Source organism: Piliocolobus tephrosceles, chromosome 2 (assembly GCF_002776525.5).
Source record: "Piliocolobus tephrosceles isolate RC106 chromosome 2, ASM277652v3, whole genome shotgun sequence".
Taxonomy (NCBI): Eukaryota; Metazoa; Chordata; class Mammalia; order Primates; family Cercopithecidae; genus Piliocolobus; species Piliocolobus tephrosceles.
The window spans coordinates 28249378-28264894 of NC_045435.1; the positions used below are offsets into that span (position 1 = coordinate 28249378).

A 15517-nucleotide genomic window follows, 5' to 3' on the forward strand; every position below is an offset into this window, starting at 1 on the left:
ACTGGGATGTCTTTTTCCCATGTGGCTTTCCCTGGCTTTGAAGCAGTTATGCAGGTTTTGAGTGGGGATGAGAGGTGACCCTATCCCTGGGATTCCAGAAATGCACTTAACTCAAGAGGGATTTCCTCTGGCACGATATCCCCAGGGCCTTTAATTGCTCCCCTCGCACCCACAGGCTGGGCCTCAGAGTCAGTGTAAAGTGCACTTGGGAAATCCAACATTTGTCCCCTCATTTAGAGTTTCTCAGGGTCGGTTCTTAAAATTTCTGGAGGCCCCTACAACTAAACAGCACACAATTGTTAAATGTATATTACTTGTAGAAGGCACAGGTATGGAATATAAGAACAGGGGAGTGTAAGAGCACCCCTCCTCTGTGTGGTTTCAGTTTACCTAGCAAGATAAGACCAGTCTCTGTTTGTTTTTGAACCTGAAACCAGACAGGGCAGTCAGCGGCAGCAGCAGATGGGCCATGTGGACAGCTCAGGCACTGGAAGCTGTCACTGAGGGCAGGTGGGAAGGGAAGCTTCCACTAAAGGGGAGATTTGACCTAGCTCCCTAAGGGTGGGAGGGCTCAGACCAGAGGCCTGCCATGGCCTGCTCCCACCTCCCTCACAATCCGGTCCATTAGGCGCAGGTGGGGCCTAGGTATGTGTCAGCACTTTGGGAGGCCAAGGCGGGCGGATCACGAGGTCAGGAGATCGAGACCATCCTGGCGAACACGGTGAAACCCTGTCTCTACTAAATATACAAAAAATTAGCTGGGCGTGGTGGCGGGCGCCTGTCGTCCCAGCTACTCGGGAAGCTGAGACAGGAGAACGGCGTGAACCCGGGAGATGGAGCTTTCAGTGAGCTGAGATCACGCCACTGCACTCCAGCCTGGGCGACAGAGTGAGACCCTGTCTCAAAAAAAAAAAAAAAAAGAATGGGAGAGAAAGCAGGCCAGGTGGCCAGGTGCCAGTCAGGAGCGAGTCTCCTTGAGTGCCGGCTGCTGCTTTGTGGGATGGCCAACGCTGAGGAACGACGGAGGCGCGGTTGCACGCTTCAGCTGAGCTCCCAATAATTGTTTAGTGGATGCTTTGTGTCCATTATCTCTAGTTTTTGCAGCAGTCCTCTGAGCTACATTTAGTATTTATATATTTTAAAATTGAGGACTTTGGGGCCTATGAGTTTCAGTAGCTTGCTTAAAACCAGCTTGCCTTGAAGTGGTATACCTTGGTGTGGAATCCAAGTGTGTTAGATACAGAAACATTTTTTTCCCATTGCATTCTGTTGTTTCCCATGGTCTCCATGTAAGAATTACCTAATGGTGGAGTGGGAAGTAGGAAAAGAGTCATGGAACCACGTAGGGTAAGCTGGGGGCCCCTCCTTGACACCCTCGTAAATCAGACCTCTGCACAGTGATTGGACAAAAGGGAAAGTTGGAGAGCTTTGTGCAGACACACAGCAGGGATTGGTTCTGGCTCATCTCTCTGAATTGCGTCTTTGAAATGGGAAAGTGCACACTCTTTGAAATGGGCTAGTGCACACCCTGAAGGGCTGTTAGGGTGAAGTGAAATGACTCTGGTGCTCAATAAACCATAGCAGTTGTACTTGTTTTCACTGGCCCCTCCTCTGCCCCACTCCAGCCTTCTTACTCCAGCTTTGCAGCTTATTTCCTGTTGTCTCTTCCATCTGTCCTTTCATTGCCCTTCCCAACCCTTTTTTACATAGAACCTAGGCCACGGCTTTTTCTTGGTGTTTCCACTCTAAACTACACATCATTTTCCCTTGATTTTCAACTCGGCTCTGGTGTTTCAAAACCTTCAAGTTACCAGTGCACACCCAATTAAGTCCAATCTATTCTGGGACAGCCATCAACACCCTCTGAGTGTGCTCCCAGCCTTTCACTCTCTCTCATCTTAACTTTCATTATTTGCCTCTGAAACCCACATTCCAATCGGCAGACTAGTCTGCTGGCCGGTTGCATTACGAATCCACACTGTGGATGCTCTTTCCTGAGTTTGGAATGCCTTCAAAAATCCATCTTTCAAAATCCCGCCTATCCTCCCCACCTCAGAGCCCCCAGAGGATTTTCCTGCTAACTTCTTGGCCAGGTTCTGTTCTGCCTCTGATCTATCTTTTTGTAAACTTGATTCAGTAGAGTGGTGGCCTGAGGTCAGGGTCTTCCTGCCTTCATTTCTGTGTCACTGGCTCATCCTAGGTATTCGGAAATGTCTGTTGCAACAAAATGACTGCCTCGCAATCTCCCTCTGCCTTTCTAGGCTAACAAGGAAAGCCCCTGGAGCTCCTGTAATAAGAATGTGGTTGGAAGGTGCAAACTGTGGATGATCATCACCTCCGTTTTCCTAGGTCTTATTGTAGTGATCATCACAGGCCTATGTCTTTCTGGAGGTAAGAGGATTTAGATGTGAATAAGTTGACACATTTTAAGAACTTACTTAAGGCGTGTGACTTACACTGAAATGGAAGATGTACTCATAGCCACTTCATTATTTGTAATGTGAATTGAAGACTGGCTTGGAATATATTGTATGGGTGGGAGATATCCCTGATTCTTGTGGGTTTTTTTTTCTCTGTTGTTGCTGTATTTTGTTGTTTTATAAGCTCCAGAAGAAGTAGAGAAACCAGTGTTTTACTTTAAACTCTGCTCATTGGATCTTGAAGAGGTTTCTTAATATTTTAACTTACTAATCACTGATTTATATTTTATTATATCCTGATATCTGTTAATGTGAATTCTTTTTATTTTCATTTGTTTGCTAAAAATAATTATACTTCATCTGGTGTGTCTGATATATTACTATGATGATAAAATAATAAATTATGCATTTGAAAGAGTTTTCTAAAACTCTTGTTGTCTTACTGTATTTATTTATTTATTTATTTTTTGAGAGAAAGTCTCAGTCTCACCCAGGCTAGAGTTCAGTGACACGACCTTGGTTTGCTGCAACCTCTGCCTCCCAAGTTCAAGGAATTCTCATGCCTCAGTCTCTGAAATAGCTGGAATTACAGGCATGCACCACCACACCCAACCAATTTTTGTATTTTTAGTAAATACGGGCTTTCGCCATGTTGTCCAAGTTGGTCTTGAACTCATGACCTCAAGTGATCTTCCTGCCTTGGCCTCCCAAATTGCTGCGATTAGAGGCATGAGCTACCATGCCTGGCCCAATTTTAACTTATTTTAGAAATGATTGTTTATTTTATTAGTGTCGTATGTGTGTATAAAACAAAAAACTTATAGAACGCTAACTATATATGACTACATCTATTCCATATATTATTTCATTTTGTTGCTTATTTTGATTGAAAAATGATACATGTTCAGTTACCCATAAAACCCATTCATAATATTAATATTTGGTAATATTTTCTTCTAGTCTTTTGTTTACTTGCATTTCTAAAATAATTTGAGATTAGATTTCTTTATAGTCTTGTGGACTACCTTTAGGATTTTGATATTATGTTTAGATCATTTTGCCAAGTCATTAAAAATTCTTTGTGAACATTATTATTTTTATGATTTGCATGATATAGTCTTCCACATCATTTAAAGCCCTTTAAGTAGTTACCAATTTTTTAATGATTATTGTATTTGTTAAAGTTTTTACAGTACATAAATATAGCATCCTCCGGTGGACAATAATTTCAGTTTCAAAATGGGAAAGAAGAAAATTGTTTTTATTTATATGTGGGGGTGATGGTAGAGAGGGGTGCGTCTGAGGCTGGGATACTCCCAAGCATAATCCAGCCTTCACATGGGCATGGGTTGAGTCCAGCTCCCCGTTGCAAACCCAGTCATAGAATGAGAGCAAGAAGGGGTAACTCCCCAGTCTCTCGAGAGGGAGTTCTCAGGAATTTTCTTCAGAAACTACATTTTCCATTTACCTCTTGTTTCCCCTTCTCCCATCCCCTTTATTTCCTGTCTTAGAGTTTTGTAGTTCCTGAAGGAATAGGAAAACTTTGATGACATCAGTCAACCTCCAGCACATGAGTTTCCTGGCCAGACACCATGTCTACTTCTTTACTTAGGGCATTGTTCAGGTGTGGTAGATGACTCTTTGAGGCTATAAGCTGGTGTTAAGGTAGGAAAAAGCTAATAAAGTGTGCTGTACCTCTTCCGTCATGCTGAGGACAATAGTTTTGATGTGAGCATTGCCATACTTGCTATTCATATCAATTCCAACATATGGGTGTTGAAAATGAGGTTTAGTAGCACGATCTTGTCCTGACATAACTAGTTGGTGCTATCCTGGGAGTTGATATTTGGTTCCTGTTGACATCTGGGGCCTATCATAAAGGATGATTCAAGAGATCTAGATGGTTTAATATTCAGGAATCTAAAGCACAAGACCCAGGATCTGTCTTCCATTCTCAAAAAGTCATCTAACCTCTTCACCTCACAAAGAGCAGTCTGCAAGAGCAAGAGGAAGGTATTTCACTGCCTTCCACAGTTTTTCTGGAGATGTAAAAGGTTATGGGATAATATTCAGTGAAGAATTTTTTTAACACTTGTAGTGTAAACTTTATTTTTAATTTAATTGTAAATTTGTGTTCTAACATGTCAATGCTGTAAGAGAGATTTTTTTCAAACTACTTTTTAAATCAAGGAAATATTTTTATTTTACTTGGCATCTCAGCTCTTAGCTATTTGAGCCTGTGGGGAGATTCATGTTAGACATGGGGGTGGGGGAGATGCAGTAGGTAAAAATGGGTGGGGCAGGGACTCCCTTCTGTGACAGTCCCAGCCTCACCTAGAGCAGCTCTGTAGGCATTTTTTGGGGATGATCTGCAATAATCGGCCACTTCCTAATTGCCAAGCCTGTTAATATGAATCAGATATTTGTGGAACTTTCAAGTACTGCGTGGGAAACGTTGTCTGGGGACAAAAACACTGTTGGGAGACTCAAGGGCTGTGCCTGTGGCTGTATGGATTTACTATGTGACTAAGGTTCCTCAGGAGCTACATTTGCCATTCGTTGCCTGCTTACCCTTCTCTAGACCCCTTAATCTCCTGCCTCGGGGCTCTATAGTCTTCAGACTGAAGCTTGGAGGCGGAAGGGTTAACTGTTGTTCTTCAGTAGGCAGGACTTTGCAAAACTACCCAGAAAGGCTGGGGAAGCTGAGAAGCTAAAGAAAAACTGACAAATCCAATTACTCAGACAGAAACATTTAACAGGGTTTTAGGAACAGAAGCCATGCCTTGGGCAGCAGCGAGAGGAGATGGTGCATTCCTGCACCATTACCCCAAAGGCCCAGGGCTTAAATACCATAGAAAAAAGGTATGCCTGCTTCAGAAGGGATGTGTTTTACAATTGCATAAGGGCAGGATTTATGGCATGTAGATAATGTCAAGGTTGTTTTGACCTGAGGGTGAGATTTATGGTAAGTATGTGCTCTTACACATGCAACAGTCGATGAAATAGAAATCTTAGAGGCATTTCCAGAGCTAGAAGTTAACACAGTGAAATCAGAAATTAACACAGTGAAATAATAACTAAGATGGAATTTCTTTAGCCTTCAAAACTGTGCAGCTGGGGTGGACATAAAATGGGACAGTGAAAGCATCTCAGAACAGAAATTTGGGGAGGGGACAATAGGGTACCTAGGACAGGGTATCCAGTGGGGAGTTGTATTTTGTCACTCAAATTAAGAATTGTCAGCATGTGGTGATAATAAAAGCAGACCAACTTGTAGTAGGTTTTACTGTTGCTGCTCATTCTCTAAAGACTGTGTAGCCTTTATTGCCTGTACGTGGGATGGGCTTGTCCACTACCCTGCCCTTGTATGCCGTTGAAGAATGACAAATTCAGGATCATGGCTTAGCTTAAGGTACTGAGTAGGGGCTTTGTATGCACTAGGGAAAAGAGGCCACCCTTCCTCCAGACTCACAATCGACATGTACATTTTTTTAATGTCCATTTTTTGTGGGTGGAAACCAGGGAATTCTGTTATTTGAGACTCTTTAGGGAAAAGGTATTAACAGATTCTTTCCTTCTCCATAAGGAATTATAAATTTCCTGATTTGAAAAGTACAGAAACAAAAGCCTTCATCTTTTTCTCAAAGTCATTTTCTTTCTGGATAATTTGTAGAACCAGTTGAGTGTTCTCAAGGGTTCTCCTTTCTTCACTAATTCACACTAGTCATGGAGAGGTGAGACCCTGGATAACACTTTACTAATGAAGTTTTGGTTGGGGCAAAATATTTTAAATATTTCAAAAACAAAACTGTGACAAGTAGGTGGACGCTTAGAAACATGATTTAAATTGATAACATCCTGGAGACCCTTATGTGATATCCCCCAACATTATACCCCAGATTCTTGCCTGACTCTAATCTCTTAATTGACACATCTTTTATGAGTAGGAATGCTGTGGTACTGAGATATAAGCAACGACTTCCTAAGTGACATTGTGTTGAGTGGATTTGTTTGCCTTTCAGTTGTGAATAAGAGCTACATTTTATGATGTCACGTGGTTCTGGCAGACTGACAATTTTCACATGGTAATGCTCCCTGGTGTAGGGTGACTCATTGGAAGATCCTAGGCAGACAGCATTAACAAGCTATAAGCTGCCAAGGTCCTTTGGGGCAGGAACGTTAGAGCAGCGCTAGACCCAGTACCTTGAAATTTCTTTCCATTTTCAGCTGTTTATCTTTTCTTCAAATTGCTGATGTTTCTCTACTTTACCAAGATGGACACCCTTACCTGTGGTCTCCATGTAATATCTTTCAGCTTCCTCTAACCCAGAGATCTTCAGATATCTCCTCCTTTCTGTAAGCATCCTCAGGTTCTTCTTAATTTATGCCTTGTGTTCCTTTATTGGAATGCTAATCATGTGGAAGTTATTTATATCCCACTGCTCAAGGTCATCACCAAAGTCCGATTGCAAAAATTCAAAAAGTTGCAACCTCAGGTATAAATGGGTTAACTCTTCAAATGCACAAGCATCCTCTCGCCTTCAAAGCAGTCTTCCATCAGGATTCTTGCTACTTCATTTAGATATGTGTTCTTTTTCTCTCTCTTTTTTCACTTCCAGAAACAAAGGTCTGCATTTGAATCTTGCATACTTCCAAACCTCTTGTATCTATTGGTTCCCAATTTTTCTTCCCAAGATTACTGGCAATTGTCTGATCATGGAAGCCAACATTTCTCTGTCTCGTGCCTCACTGTCAGCTTTTAGCTCTGTCAACTTCATTATACTCTTCTGAGTGTATAGAACTCCTGGACCTTAGGTTGATTTTGCTATTTTTACTCTTGGCCTCTGCATTGTGGGTTCATGAGGCTTCTCTTCAGCTTTCTGACTTTTCATATTCTTCATTCTTTTCCTTGGCGAGCTCATTCACTCCTAGGACAGCAGTCATGCCTCCAAGAAGGTGACTCCTAGATCTACGTCTGTACAATTTTCCTGAGTTTTAGAGGTACTCTTGGCTAGAGATCTTTATCTAAAAATAACTGTCATCATCTCAATTCTTATACATGTGAAACTACCATTTGTATACTATTTTAGTCTGCCTGGGCTACTATAACAGAATATCATAAACTAGGTAGCTTATACATAACAGAAATTTATTGCTCACAGTTCTGGAGGCTAGAACTCCAAGATCAAAGTGTCAGCACATTTGCTGTCTGGTGAGAGCACACTTTTTATTTTGTCGGTTGTGCCTTCTAGCTATATATTCTATGGTATAAGGGAAAAGGCAGCTTTCTGGGGCCTCTTTTATAAGGGCAGTAATATCATTCATAAGTGCTCTCCCCTCATGATCTAATCACCTCCCAAAGACCCCACTGTCTAAGACCATCTGATATTGTTTGGATTTGTGTCCGTGCCCAAATCTCATGTTGAATGGGAAGAGGGGCCTGGTAATTGGATCATGGGGTGGATTTCCCCTTTGCTAGTCTCATGATAGTGTGTGAATTCTCATGAGATCTGATGGTTTAAAAGTGTGTGGCTCTTCCTTCTTTGCTCTTTCTCTGTCTCTCCTGCTCCTCCATGATAAGACATGCTTGTTTCCCCTGAGCCTTCTGCTATAATTTTAAGTTTCCTGATGGCTCCCATCCTTGCTTCCTGTTAAGCCTGAAGAACTGTAAGACAATTAAACCTCTTTGCTTCATAAATTACGCAGTCTCAGGTAGTTCTTTATAGCAGTGTGAGAATGGACTAATACACGATCACGTTGGTGATTAGATTTCAACATATGCATTTTTCAGGGAGACACAAACATTCAGACCATAACATATCCTTTATCACAATTTGCTCATCTTTTCCCCGTTCACTCACCCTTTATATAAGACCAAGTTTATTTTAGTTCTGCTACTATCCAGTTCTGTAACTTTAGGCAAACTTGTCAACACTCTGGGCCTGTTTTCCCATTTATAAATGTAAAGATTTCAGAATCTGAGGCTATAAATATACCTTGACCCTAATACATGCTAATTCATTGACCTGAACAAATTATGCATTTTCTCTAAGACTTAGTGTCTTCATTTAAAAATGAAAACAACAGCCAGGCGTGGTGGCTCAAGCCTGTAATCCCAGCACTTTGGGAGGCCGAGACGGGTGGATCACGAGGTCAGGAGATCCAGACCATCCTGGTCTACACGGTGAAACCCCGTCTCTACTAAAAATACAAAGAACTAGCCGGGCGAGATGGCGGGCGCCTGTAGTCCCAGCTACTTGGGAGGCTGAGGCAGGAGAATGGCCTAAACGCGGGAGGCGGAGCTTGTAGTGAGCCGAGATCGCGCCACTGCACTCCAGCCTGGGCGACAGAGTGAGACTCCGTTTCAAAAAAAAAAAATGAAAACAACAATATTTAACTCATTGGGTTGATGTGAGGATTATGTGAGGAAAATATATTCATAAAGTGCGTAGCAGAGTGTTTGCACATCATACTTAATACAGTAGCCATTATTCTTCTTGTTCCTGGGCTTGATATCTTGGAAACCTTTTTGATTTCTTCTTTCTCATGTCTAGATAATGGCCAAATCTTACTAGTTATTCCTTGGTAGTGTCTTGATGGTAATTTTCTCACTTACTACAGGGCACCATGCAGGATACTTTATGCATGTTGGTTTTCATCTTTACTATCACCTACATTGTAGGTGCTGATATTTCTGTTGGGGAAGCAGCTTCAGAGATTTAAATGACTTGCTCAAGGTCACCTGGCTAACAAATAGCCAGCAGGAGTTCAGGCTAAGTCTGGCTACCTTTAAAGTCAGCTCTGTTTCCACTATCCTGGGCTTTCTCATTAATTTTTTCTTTTTGTTCCCACTGCTGTCAGTCAAATCAATCTTTTCCAAACTTGTGCCTGTTGGCCTCTCTGCCTCATTTCTCCTGGTTTCATTTTATCCCTTCCATGACCAACCGATTAACCTCCGTTGAACACCGGCCTCTACTTTCTTCGTGGGAGATGTTTAACAACACTCCATTACCCCTTGAAGGTATCTGGCATTTAAGGGCTGTCTCTCAAGCTTAATTTCTTATATTCTAGCCAAAGAACTGTTTTCATGTTCCTTCAACATACAACACGTTTTTGTGATTTTTTAAAAATATGTTTTTTCTACACGAGTAAGTACAGCCCAGATTATCTCATTAGTGACATAAAAACTCTCCTGACTGGGTAAGCCTGTCATTGTTACTATTGTTATTATTTTGACATACACAACTATTTAGATAGGTCTTGGTACAGATTCATGATTTGGATGATGCACATTAAATATGTGTCATTAGAGCTATTATGGGAGGCATCGCTTCTCAGTGTCCTTGAGTTTAGCAGTTATTTGAAGCTTGTATCTGTCCTCTTGGCATGCCCTGTTGTTTTCAGAGGCATTGACATCTGTTTTGGAAATCTACATGGTGGGTATAGAACTCCAAGATACCCATTGAAATATTATTTATAGAAGTAGAAAGCTGAAAATGATAAAAGTCATATTTAAGAAAATAGGTGAGCCTATTATGAAGCCGTTAAAATAATCTTTGCAAGGAATTTTAAGCACAGGGGAAATGGCTTTTGATATGTTTACAACAAAACAATCAGGATAAATAAGCAATAATAGCAGCAAACAACAAAAATCAGGATATAAATTACCTATTTGTTAAGACCTCAAATATATAATATCAAGTATAGGAGGAAAAAACCCTCTTGATTGCATGATTATTAGTATTTTTTTCTTTGCTTTGTTACAATTTCCTGTACTTTGCAAGTTTTTTGCTATGAAGGCATAACTTTTTTAAAAAAATCATACAACATAATATCATGACTTATAGCAAGTAAGGACGCAGGGATAATTCCCTATGTTCCGGGGTCCCAAGATCATTCCTAGATTCAACAATTTGCTAGGAGGATACGCAGGACTCAGCATGCAGTCCTACTGATGACTGATGTATTACAGCAAAAGGATACATTACATCAAATGATTAATTACAGCAAAATCCAGAGAAAACCAGAAGCAAGCTTTCAGGTGTCCTCTCTCAGTGGAGTTGCACCAGACTTGTTTAATTCCTCCAGCAATAGACTGTGACAACACATGTGAGATCTCATCTACTAGGGAAGCTTATTAGCGATTCAGTGCCTGGGGTTTTCACTGGGGGCTGGTCATATACGTAGCCTTTGCTTACCATGCATGAAAAATCCAGACTCCCAGAAGGAAAGGACATGTTAGCCACATTGTACAAACAGTTGAGGCACAGTGAGCCCCTCTCATCAGGGGAAAATCCAATTCTCTGACGCCAGCCAGCACCAATTTCGAGGAGGCCTTTCTTATGCTAGCAATCCCAGGCCTGCTATATTAACTCTTTTGTGCACATTCCTTGCTCCAAATGCTTCACATTTCCAGATGTCCTCACAGAATAAGTAACAGGAATACCAGGAATCTTCCTCCTATTTGCCTGTCCTTCCATCACAAACACTGAATTTATTCCACTATGGTCTTAAAGTCTATGGCAATATAAGCACCTGCTTCCTCCCACCTGTGCCTTTCTCAGGGCCAGAGAGGTGGTCTCCTGCGTGGGGCCAGCTGGTGAGGCTGGCATGGAGCCAGGGGAGCATAATTAGCACACTAGTGCCAGCTTCTGGTGCCTGGATCCTCACTTTGTGATTTTCCTTTAGTTCCAACTACTTAAAAATCAATTAGATAGCAGTCATTAAACACAAGCAGCAACACATAACTAATTGTCCCAGGAACGTAATTCCTGCACACCCTGGGGCTCTGAGTATAGTTTAGCTTCCCTTCTGCAAGCAGAGCATGTCAGCATACCTGTCCTGTGAGACATAGTCGAGAGCGATGACTTCATGCTCATCCTCTGTCTTCCTGGGGAGACTTCAAGACATGGACTTGCATGCTCATTTTCTAGTCCCACCTCTGTTGTTTGGGTCGATGATGTCACTTCTTCATGGTGGTCTTTGCCAGCAGAGAACTGGGAGGTGAGTCAATGCAGTTGCTTGTTCCCACTTCCTGTCCTCCATCACTCATTGTTCATCCCCACCCACTACCGTCTCTCAGTACCTGTCTTGACACCTGTGTACCTAGCTAAGCTGCAGGTTCAGTCTAATAAGGAAGTTCATATTCTTCCTACTCCCTCTGGCCCTTTCCCCAGTCTGTATTCATTGGAATCTGAGATCCCTTTGCCATAAAACAAACTTTTTATTTTGATGGAGGCAAATCCCTGTATTTCACTCAATTTTACTGAGTGGAGAAAGCATTTCTGCTTATACTTGCTTGCTGTGTTCAGCCTTTACCCTTGATGGTCATAGTTATGTTCAAGTATGGCAGTCAATGGAATAAATAAGTTTATTATTATATGCAGGTGTTTACTTTCGTTTTTCATTTCCACCTCCCCTACTCTCTTTAGTAACTTATGTTGATGAAGATGAAAATGAAATACTTGAATTATCATCAAATAAAACATTCTTGGTCATGCTAAAGATTCCAGAGGAGTGTGTTGCTGAAGAGGAATTGCCCCACCTGCTCACCGGAAAGGTAATTCCATCTTATGTACTTGCTGAGGAGTTCTTGACATTGGAATATGAGTTCTGCTAGAATAATTGGCATAGAGCTGTAGAGGAAGTAGCTTCAATTTTGGATTCTTTGTCTGGATTTTAGCAGAAAATGATGCTTATAAATATATTTTATGATCAAATACCACGTGTTCTTACTTACAGGTGGGAGCTAAATGATGAGAACACGTGGGCACGAAGAGAGGAACAGACATTGGGGCCTACTTAAGGGTGGAGGGTGGAAAGAGGTAGAAGAACAGAAAAAAAAAAAAAAAAAACTATTGGGTACAGGTTTAGTACCTGGGTGACAAAATAAACTGTACAACAAACCGCCGTGACACGCGTTTACCTATATAGCAAACCTGCACGTGTATTCTCCTGAGCCTAGAATAAAACGTTGTTAAAATATAAGTAAATGTCTTTACTGTAGTGCAAAGCCAGAGGGAAGAGTCCTGGCCTCCAGCTACATAAATGCTGGAGGACACTGTTCTTTTTACTCCCTCAGGTCCTATATTGAATTCAACCTGTAGTATCCATTGAGGGTCTGTGATGTGCTAGACAGCATGCCAAGTGCCAGGGCCACACTGTCTGTGCCTGCAGTGGTCTCACAGTCCAAGTACAGGAAGTAACTAAAAAGATAGTTTTATAACAGTGTGATATGTTCTAGTGTGCTTTACAATGGCAAAGGAGGGGCATCTGAGCTACCTGAGGTGAAGATGAAGGCGTGAAAGGCCTCTTAAGTGAAGTGATGCTCAGGATTAGTTCTGAAATGAGATAGGAATGTTCTAAATAAAAAAGCATGAGACATTAAAGGATCTGCATAGTATGTACTGTGGCTTCCCATGCTTTGTGGTGACGGCTTGCAGAGATGAGGCTAAAAAGGAAGGCAGGGGTCAGGTCATGAAGGCTTTCCCACTCTTCGGTAAAGCACCAAAATATTTTAATCAGCAGATTGACACAGTTAGATTTTTCCTTTTAGCCTTTCTGTGTTTTGGTGGAGAATGCCAGGAGAAAGAGATCAGTTAGAAGGTGTTACAATAGTCCAGGTGAGAAATGAGGGAGGCTTGAACTAGGGCAGTGTCAGGAAAATAAGGAAGATTTGCGTGAGATTTAAGAGGTATTCTCACTCAACAAGAGTCCGTGACTGATTGGGTGGTGGTGAGGAGAGCGTGACTCCAGGCTCTGGTTGAGTGATTGGGCAGATGGATGGCGGTGTCAGTCATGGCATGAGAAACTCAGGAGAATGAATGCTCTGTGGAAGACGGAAGCTCTGCAGCCAGAATAGGAGGGTTGGGTGGAGCATCCCGATCATCCTGTCAAAGACAGGGTGGTTCACAGCCAGACCCAGAAATTTTGATAAGAAAATCTGGGCAAGAACAGCCTGGCCTCCGTTAGATTCTTCTCTGCCATCGCTAGGTTGAATGGAGTGAGTGCTATTTAACTTCCATTCGATTTGATTCCTACAAAAGCGCCTGAAGAGGTGATTCCATCTAGGTCATATCAGAGTCAGTTTCTGGGTACCCATGCATGAGATTTAATTGCTTCTTTTATCACAGGAGTTTGTATCCTGTGATGATTACTCCAGGTTTCTCTTTCTCCTTCTCTTCATTTATGTCTTTAAATTTTTTTAGATTGTTTAAATTTATTCATTTTATTTTTATTTTTTATTTCCATAGGTTTTGGGGGACCAGGTGGTATTTGGTTACATGAATAAGTTCTTTAGTGGTGATTTCTGAGATTTTGGTGCACCTATTACCTGAGCAGGGTACACTGTACCCAATTTGTAGTCTTTTATCCCTCACCCCCGCCACCCTTTCCTTCGAGTCCCGGAAGTCTCTTCATTTATGTCTTATCTTCAGCTCCCTTTTCTCCTTTCCTTCCACCTGCTTCCTGGGGCAAGTTGTTGAGTGAGAAGCTTCTTGCTACTTTCCTCTTGGCTGCTTTTTTAATGGAGAGGTTTTGCATTTGCTGAGCAGAAATAAGACGAGTCAGCATCCACATGTGTCACCTGTTGCAGAGTAGACTGTCTATTTCAAAGGTAAATTGAAGGGGTGGCCTGCCCCTCCACACCTGTGGGCATTTCTCGTTAGGTGGAACGAGAGACTTGAGAAAAGAAATGAGACACAGAAGCAAAGTATAGAGAAAGAAAAGGTGAGCCCAGGGGACCGGCGCTCAGCATACAGAGGACCCGCGGCGGCACTGGTCTCTGAGTTCCCTCAGTATTTATTGATCATTATCTACCATCTTAGAAAAGGGGAAGTGGCAGGACAACAGGATCATAGTAGGGAGAAGGTCAGCAGAAAGACGTATGAATAAAGATCTCTGTGACATGAATAAGTTTAAGGAAGAGTGCTGTGCCTTGATATGCATATATAAACATCTCCATAAACCTTTTTAGTGCACAAAGAGCAGCATTGCCGCTAGCAAGTCCCACCTTCAGCCCTAAGGCGATTTTCTCCTATCTCAGTAAATAGAACATACAATCGGGTTTTACACTGAGATGTTCCATTGCCCAGGGACGGGCAGGAGACAGATGCCTTTCTCTATCTCAACTGCCCAGAGGCCTTCTTTCCTCTTTTACTAATTCTCCTCAGCACAGACCCTTCACAGGTGTCGGGCTGGGGGACAATCAGGTCTTTCCCTTCCCACGAGACCATATTTCAGACTATCACATAGGGAGAAACCTTGGACAACACCTCGCTTTCCTAGGCAGAGGTCCCTGCGACCTTTGGCAGTCTGTGTCCCTGGGTAATTGAGATTAAGAGAATGGTGATGACTTTTCACAAGCATACTGCCCTCAGGCACTTGTTTAACAAAGCACACCCTGCACAGCCCTAAATCCATTAAACCTTGAGTCACCACAGCACATGTCTCTTACAAGGACAGGGTTGGGGGTAGGGTTACAGATTAACAGCATCTCAAATACAGAACAAAATGGAGTCTCTTATGTCTACTTCTTTCTATACAGACACAGTAATAGTCTGATTTCTCTATCTTTTCCCCACATAAATGAATGTCCATTTTTCATCTTACAACCATATCTCTTGCACGGAGTCACACAAGGAAATTCTCTGGGTATTTTGGGCTCATCAGTCGTAGGTAGTGGCAAAGGAACAGGGACTGACATTGATGCCTGCGGTGGGTCCACAGATGTCTTTGAGCCAGTTTCTTCTCTGATAAATAGAAATCAGTGCACTTTCTCTATATAACTCAGGTGCAAATGAGATTACATAAAAATAACTTGAGAAACATTTTAAAAGAATTATATTGGGCCGGGCACGGTGGCTCATGCCTGTAATCCCAGCACTTTGGGAGGCTAAGGCAGGTCGATTACAAGGTCAGGAGATTGAGACCATCCTGGCCAACACAGTGAAACCCCGGTTCTACTAAAACTACAAAAAATTAGCCAGGCGTGGTGGCGGGCGCCTGTAGTCCCAGCTACTTGGGTGGCTGAGGCAGGAGAATGACATGGATCCGGGAGGCGGAGCTTGCAGGGAGCCGAGATGGCGCCATTGCACTCC

The 15517-nt window shown here is 42.3% G+C and overlaps 1 protein-coding gene across 1 annotated transcript in view; it reads left to right on the forward strand.

The window, feature by feature from the left end:
• C2H3orf52 (chromosome 2 C3orf52 homolog) overlaps positions 1–15517 on the forward strand; it is a 33271-nt gene that overhangs the window by 4599 nt on the left and 13155 nt on the right. Inside the window, exons 2-3 of the mRNA XM_023212994.2 lie at positions 2262–2391; positions 11852–11979. Of these exons, the coding sequence (XP_023068762.1) occupies positions 2262–2391; positions 11852–11979 (258 nt within the window). The remainder of the gene's footprint in view (positions 1–2261; positions 2392–11851; positions 11980–15517) is intronic.